This window comes from Atheta coriaria, unplaced genomic scaffold (genome assembly GCF_025399875.1).
Source record: "Atheta coriaria isolate IRGN ID8LTWV9N9 unplaced genomic scaffold, Caltech_Dcor_3.1 hic_scaffold_2_pilon, whole genome shotgun sequence".
NCBI classification, from domain to species: domain Eukaryota; kingdom Metazoa; phylum Arthropoda; class Insecta; order Coleoptera; family Staphylinidae; genus Dalotia; species Dalotia coriaria.
The window spans coordinates 85,538-93,694 of record NW_027045444.1 but is presented as its reverse complement, the minus strand read 5'-3'; the positions used below and the strand labels follow the sequence as shown (position 1 = coordinate 93,694).

Here is an 8,157-nt window from a genome sequence, read left to right as displayed (position 1 = left end):
ATCAGGTAGAAGTTAACATATCCAAAAGTGTAATTTACACGTTTTAAATTAGTTTCCCCCACCACTTTACAACAATTTTCCTCTATAAATAGTTTATTTTTGCAATTTTTATTTTAATATTCATCTGCCTGATGATGCCACAGTGTGATCAAACATGTCGCAGAGTGTTAAAAGTTTTTGTGAAACCTTTAAGGTATATTCTTTCAATTTAGGATATATTATTTTAAATAAAACACACACTCCGTAATTTATTTGATAAAAACATACTTTTAAGATTAAGTAAATATTATAGGTGTTTGTTAATTCACTAGTGCTGCAGTTGCAACATGCTGCAATGACAACCGTATAATCTGTTAAAGGTAGCATATTATGGATGAGGTGTGAGGAAATCAAACTCTCTCATTCTTCTAATGACACGTTCTATATGAATACATAAAGCAGCGATTCGTTTGTCTTGTAAGACGTCAAATTGTGATAATTTGACTCCTGAATTAACTGAATATGGTCGAATTAATTCAATATATATATTATACTAGCTGACTCGGCAAACGTTGTTCTGCCTCGCTTTTCACGTGCAATTTCTTGTTCTTCTTCAGTCCTTTCATTCGCAATCCTTTGAATCCTAGTTGCATTACGGTTTTGTCGGATAAGATTTGATCGTTTTGGTCGCTGCATGGGAAGCTACGAAGCATTAGTTTTCTACAACCTGAGAAAGAAGCGTTGACCACCTTTGACTTGGGTGGTCTACTATTCCCAGGCGTAGTCCTCGCGTAATCAGGTCGTTCGCCTTCTCGCAAAGACCATTGGCCTGCGGATGGTAAGGCGACGTGGTAACGTGACGCACTCCATGAGCTTCCAGGAAACGCCGGAACGCGTTCGCCACGAAGTTGGTACCCCTGTCTGAGATCAATTGTTCTGGAGGGCCCACGGCGGCGAACACACCCACCTGGCTTAGCACACCCACAACAGTCGCGGTGGTGTTCTTTGGAGTAGGGAACGCCCAAACGTACCTCGAATGATGATCAACCACCACCTGGATATTCTTCGCCTTAGTACGTGCAGCTGCAGCTCCCATGACGATTGTGTCTATTGCCCAGAGAACCCCTGGACCCGGTGGCGAAGCGATCGGCTGAAGTAGCCCAAGTGGTCGGTGGTTAGCGGGCTTCACCAACTGACAAGTCGTGCACCCTCGAACATACGCCTTAATCTGATCGGCGGCACCAGGCCACCAATAATGACCGCCTAAAAGGCGCTGTGTCGGCAACACGCCAGGATGTCCGTGCTCATCGTGGTAGTGTCGGAGAACCTCGGCGCGGAGTGGGGTCGGCACAAACATTCGATTCAGGCCCCGATGGCGATGAACCAGTAGGCCTTCCCGCGTCCGTTGGCAGTCCGGGGGCGGATCAACCAGCAGGTCTTGCTCGCGTCGCAAGACGTCGTCATCGATGAGGAGCGACACTGGCTCTCGTGAGAGGGCGTCGGCTACCTCATTAAGTCGTCCGGGTCGATGTCGAATCGTGTAGCTATACACCGACAAGCGAATGGACCAACGATACAATTTGCTCGACGGGTTCTTCATGTTGAAGAGCCACTGCAGCGCCGAATGGTCCGAGTAAATGTCCACATGCTTGCCGTGCACGTAGACATGGAAGTGCTCCATCGCGCTTAGGACAGCCAGACACTCGAGCTCGCTGGCACTATAGCGACTCTCAGCATCACACAAACGACGGGAGTAATATGCCACTACACGTCGGTGGCCTTCGTCGTCTGGTTGCATCAACACAGCCCCAAGTCCGACGATGCTGGCGTCAGTGAAAAGAACCACAGGCCTGTCTGGACGGTAGATGCTAACCACCGGCGTTGAAGTCAAGGCGTTCTTGATGGCTACAAACGCGGCCTCCTGCTCGGTGCCCCAGAAATCAGTGACGTTGTCGGCAAACTCCTTCCTGGTAAGCCTGGTGAGTGGTTCGGCGACTCGAGCGTAGTCACCGACAAAACGGCGGTAGAAGTTGGCAATCCCAAGGAACCGCTGAAGTGCCTTGACATTCTGCGGCCTCGGCAATGCAGCAACTGCAGCAAGTTTTGCTGGAGCAGGGCGAACCTCCCCTGAGGAGATCACATGGCCAAGGTACTCAACCTCGGACTGCGAGAAATGGCACTTCTCCCGACGAAGGCGGACGTTGGCGGCTGCGAGGCGGGTGAACACCTCCTCCAAGAAGGGCATCATGCTGCCGCTGCGTCGACGCATGAACTATAATGTCATCCAGATATGGAATGACGCCCTTGTTCAGCAAATCCCCCAGAACTTGACGCACGACCCGTTGGAAAGTCGGCGGGGCATTCCGCAGGCCGAATGGCAAGACAAGCCACTCGTACTGACCATCGGCGGTGACAAAGGCCGTGAGTGGCACAGTCTCTTCGGCGACGGCGATGTGCCAATAGCCCCAGGCCATATCGAGGACGGACATGACGCGAGACTCCGCCAACTGATCGATGACGTCCCGGATGTCCGGTAATGGCTCACGCTCAGCAACGGTGACTGCATTGAGAGGCCTGTAATACACAGACGCTTACCACCTGCCTTCTTATCGACAAGAAGAGCGCGTGACGCCCACGGGGACGTGGACTTCCTGATGAGACCCTTGGACAATAGCGTGTTGACCTGGGCGCGGATGGCTTCGACATCTGACTGGGAGTGCCGAAAAGCCTGCGGGCGACGGGTACAGTACCCGGCTCGAGACGAATGTGGTGAGCCACACCGGGTATGCGGCCAACGTCGGTATCCTCGGAAGCGAAAAGCTGCGGAAAGCGTTCCACGATGGTGGCGACACTAGACGGCAGCTGGGCATCTGCCGTGAGGCAGAGCGTCGGTTGTGTTTGGCCAGGGGTCCGTCGGTGGACCGTGAGCTGGCGGAAGTCGATCTTCAGCCCGAAGACTCGACCCGTGTGAAGGCCAATAATCACGTCGCGGGGTGACTTAGCCAGCACGTGGACTTCGACAGAATGACTGTCGTTGCCGATAGAAAGAGAGACGGTGGCGGAACCGTTGCTGACGGTGCGACCGTTCACTTGGGAGACGGCGATTGCGGTGTGCGGACGGGGCTTGACATTCAGACGTCTAGCGAAAGTAGCGCTGATGACGTTGATGGTGCTCCCGGAGTCAACAACGGCCCTGCTGGAGCAACCGTTGACGCGCACCGCAATATCCAGCAGACCTAGTGACGGTCGCCCAGGAAGTTTTCCTGAACAGGAACCGCTTCCTCACATGACACCTGTTGAACCACGTCTTCGGGGTCAGGACGTAACTCGGCGGCGACCATTGCAACCGGTGGCCGGGGCGGCGGCCGACGAGGACACTCTCGATGCCAGTGCCATTGCGTCAGTCCACTATCAGCGCAGATGCGGCACGCTGGCGGGCGCGCCAAAGTGGACGGTGAAGTCAGTTTACCCAACGCGGCTTCCAGCTGCATAGCCACGCGCAACCAATCGACCGCTGTTGGTGTGGTAGCGCACAACAGATAGCCGCGGTAACGCATTGGCATTCCCTCTGTCAGCTGGGCCACCACGTGCGTCTCCCCGATCGCGACCATTCGTAGAAGCCGCAGCTTGTCATTGTAGTATGTCTCGACTGCTTCTGTGGACGCGGCGCTGAGCCTGTACCAGCGGGTCGGCCACTGGTCGGCCAAACCGCGCGACCAACTGTTGTCGGACCTCCGCCCATGTGATGGCAGGGACTCCGTGGGGCTACGCCGTCTGGAGACAGGGATAATAAAAACTTTGTATTTACGTTCTCTTATTCTCCCATAAGATAATCCATATACGCAAATATGTTTGTCTCTTTTAGTGTCGATTAGATTGCCCTTTTGAAAAGTCTTCACTTCAAAAAAGTATCCTATTACCTTCTCTGGCCTAAGCTACCTCTCTACCAATTTTAGCTTCGTTAAGTTTAGCCGTTCTTTAGTTATAAAGAGTTATACTTGACTTTCTTTTGGCTATATCTTGGCATATATATAAATCTCGTGTCACAATGTTTGTCCTCAATCTACTCCTAAACCACTTAACCGATTATAATAAAATTCGCACACCATGCAGTGCCGTAACTAGGGCGGTGCCAGCAGTGCCCAGGCACAGGGCGCAGACCCTGGAGGGGCGCAGAAATGACCAGACTAGTATCTAGTTTTATGTCATGCATGGTAGCTGGTAGGTACATTTTGTTTTATTGCGAACATGATGTGGACACGCCCTACTGTACTATCTATATCAAATTTTTCAAGCGATCTTAAAATAATTGTGTTTTTTTCGAGTTCAACGGTCAGATGGGAAACTTTAATGAAACACTTAAATATTTCTTTGAAAAAACACGCCGACACTAGATGGGCCTCTAAAGCTAGGGCCGTCAAAGCTTTGAACTCGCAAATACCCCAAATCTGGTGTGTGCTAAAGATTCTAACTACCAATGATTACAATGCGGAAACGATCTCTACTGCTAAAGCATAATGGACCAAATTAATTATAAATTCATATGTACTCTCCAAATTTGGGATAAAATTTTGGAATCTGTTGACAAAGTGAATGTAGCTCTACAGTCTAAAATCGACAAAGCTTCTGAACTGATCAAGGGACTAACAAGCCAGATACAAAATATTCGCGAGACTGTAGACATTGTTTTCGAAAAGGCAAAAAGAATTTGTGAACAATGTGACATTGAAGACAATTTTCCTGAAAAGCGACGAAAACGAGTAAAAAGGCACGATTTAAGTGAAAATTTAGACACCGGCTACGACATTAGTCAGCAACAAAGTTTCAAAATTCAGATAAATGAAGCAATAGATACAATCATTTCTGAATTACGATGGCGATTCGAAAAACTACGCGACATACAAAAAACTCTTTCGGTTTTGACCCTTAAACACATTACTACATATTCGGTTGAAGAACTAAAAAAACGTGCAGCTGATTTGAGTATTAAATATTCTGCAGATATAAATAGCACAGAGTTTTGGTCCGAAATAGAAACTTTGAAGAGTCAAGTTGAAGCGACTACATTATTTGATAAATGTGAATGTCAGTCAAGTATGGGTCTTCTCAAAGCTATAGTAGAACTGGATTTAAAGGCAATGTTTCCCAATGTAGTAGTCGCTATAAAGATATTTTTAACGATGCCAGTGACTGTAGCTTCTTGCGAGAGATCATTCAGTAAGCTCAAATTAATAAAAACGTACCTGCGCTCGACGATGGGTCAAGAAAGATTGTCTGGCCTAGCGATTTTATCGATTGAACGCGACATAGCACGGCTCCTGTCATATGAAAATGTAATCAAGGACTTCGCAATGAGAAAAGCGCGGAAAGTAAATCTTTAAGTAATCTTAAAGTAAGGACTGCCTTGGCCTTACTATCGAGTAACTTTGTTTCATTTCTGTATTTAAGCAAATTTTTTTGAATAAACAATTTTTATCTTAAAGATATATAAGTACTAAGTAGGTACTTATATATGTACTTTGGTAAATATTAAATAGATAGATTTATTTGTATGCACATTTGTCCATTTTATTTTCAGAACCTGGTTAGAGCATTGTTCAGGGGCGCAGTTTTGAAAGCTCGCACCGGGTGCATAAAAGGCTAGTTACGCCACTGACACCATGTACAGTTCGATCCAACTTGAGAGATAGGATAGTTTAAATCTCAAATGATAGTCGCAATTTTAATTTATTGCTAATTATTTGTCTGTTATTATTTGACAGTCACAATTATCTGTTAACTCCAAATGATTTTAACAGGTGTCGATACCTTTCGACTGTTATTATTATTAGTTGACAGATAGAAACTCATTTTGACAATAATTATAAAAGTGAATGAATTTGTAAATTTAGAAATGGAAACTGTGAGTTTTAATAATGGATGTGGCACATATAGCTAAAAAAGTCTTTCAGAAATTTGAAAATATTCGTGAAACCATATAGGTACTAGCGGCCCTGTCGAACGTTGTCCCGACTTATCTTTCACGAATATTTTCGAAATTTCTGAAAGACTTTGTATATAATCGCATCAGTAAAACTCACAATTCAAATTCGATACTATAATCGCCATCCAAGCAGTTCTATCTGTCAGTTTACTCCAAGACGATCGCTCACGACAACTGCTCACGGGCAAGCTGCCCACAGTCATAACTGCGCACACGGACAATTGCTCACAGGGCTTTTGCTCACATTGACAATTGCTCACAGGATTTTTGCTCTCACGGACAATTGCGCACATGGACAATTGCTCACTATGTAATTTTTTTTATTTTTATTAAAAACAATGAATAATAATTAAAATAATAATAATAATAATAATAATAATAATTAAATAAATGCAATATTTAAGGAGATTGGCAAATTTACAATTATTCATATATTAGTTATTTAATTACGTAATTATTAAAAATTATGTGTGAGTAATTGAGTATACTAGAAGTGAAACTTCAAAGAGTTATATTTATTGCTAATTAATTAAGATAGACTGAACAAATAGTTTATTTGAAAAATGAAACACTATTACCGTGCTAGCGAGGCCTCTTAATTGTTATATATTTGTATATAAATTATTTGATAATTATTATTCATTGTTTTTTAATAAGTATAAAAAAAATTTGATAATGAGGAATTGTCCATGTGCGTAATTGTCCGTGTGAGCAAAAGTCCTGTGAGCAATTGTCAATGTGATCAAAAGCCCTGTGAGCAATTGTCCGTGTGCGCAGTTATGACTGTGGGCAGTTGTCTGTGAGCAGTTGTCGTGTGAGCGATGGTCTTGGAGGCAAATGTCCGGTCACGTATTAAATGACGTGCGAGAAAATTTCATAATATCGTATTTTATAAATATGTTTTAACAAAACAGGGAATCATAAAAGGAATCAAATAAACTCAAGGAATCAAGTGATTTGTTTATTTTATTTATATTTACGAGAAGGAAGTGAGATATAAACTTAAGAGCTGCCATAGCTCAAAAATAGTATGTTTTGTTAGTTCTGAACAAGCGTTAATTGAATTAAGCTACCTAACAATTCTATAGGAACACGAGTGTATGTTATTATTGCGCATAAAAATGAAGATGATGAACAGAAGCACAGTGAGTCTGGTGAATGACTCAATGCACTTAAATCTCAAAATTGATTAATACTCCTTATAATTTAACATTTGAATTATTTCTGAGAAAGCAGTTTCAAAATACATTTTAGAACAATGATGAATTCAAGTACTTTCACAGAAAAATGCTGATTGATAAGATAAAAAAAAATGTATAAAATCTCGCAGAGTTTTGTATAATTTCGTATATAAAATATATTATTCAACAGTTTGAGAATATCCATCGTAGTTCCAAATGAAGGGTATGTATTTATATTTTAATAAGTAACCATTTTGAATGCATCACTATATTTTCGGTCGTAGTGGTTTTTCAATTCGTGGCTGCTTGCCTACTGATCCAACTCGTCCTAGCGGTAAAACAGTCGAATGAGTGCGATGAACTTTGCCAGGAGTTTCCCACAGGTCATAACATAGCCTATCCACCTGATTGCACCAAATTCTGTCTTTGTGGAAATGATGGAAACTTGTTAAAAGATTGCCCTCCTGGACTAGAATTTAATCCTGATCTGGAAGTATGCGACTGGCCAAGTGGTTTTTGTTAGCATTGACAGCATTAATAGAAAGTTTAAAAACCCCGTCTCACAAATAACTTTAATGTCCCGATGCGCATTTCGAAGGCTAAGCCTTCCTCTTCAGGCGAAGGAATTTTAAAACTGAACTAAAATTGCGTCTAATCCCTAATTTACCTAAAAATTCTTAATCCCCTGTTTTACGCTAACACAGTAAAACTTCTTGTCGACCCTCAAAATTACTTGCAAACACTCTCAGAAATGCCCTGGAAATAAAAACTGTTTAAAGTCATTAAAAATATCTAATGAAAATTGATCTTTATTGGATGACTTGGGTTCGGTTTTTATATGCCTTTTTTACTATTATACTATATATATTGCAAAAGTCATACTCATGTCCCTTAAAATAGAAACATGATCATAAATAAGATAAAATACTAACTAACAACTATTTACTATTTACTATCGCTAAATTCTGTATAATTCAACAGTAAAAATCCAAGGAAAGCTCAAAAGTCGAATAT

At 43.1% G+C, this 8,157-nt stretch overlaps 1 protein-coding gene and 1 long non-coding RNA gene across 2 annotated transcripts; both read left to right on the top strand.

Annotated features, from left to right (window-relative positions):
* The first annotated feature begins 4,496 nt into the window (after window positions 1-4,496).
* Window positions 4,497-5,360, top strand: LOC135803273 (zinc finger MYM-type protein 1-like). The gene has a single exon (XM_065316870.1). It carries the CDS (start codon window positions 4,497-4,499, stop codon window positions 5,358-5,360), a length of 864 nt encoding a protein of 287 aa, XP_065172942.1.
* A 1,957-nt stretch (window positions 5,361-7,317) lies between these two features.
* LOC135802944 (uncharacterized) lies at window positions 7,318-7,699 on the top strand. Its single transcript, XR_010550671.1, has 2 exons — window positions 7,318-7,366; window positions 7,428-7,699. It is a non-coding gene; the product is annotated as an uncharacterized lncRNA (long non-coding RNA).
* Window positions 7,700-8,157: the final 458 nt, after the last annotated feature.

What these genes read in the sequence shown, in the direction of transcription:
- LOC135803273 (XM_065316870.1), top strand. Translation starts at nt 4,497, where the DNA reads ATGGACCAAATTAATTATAAATTCATATGTACTCTCCAAATTTGGGAT.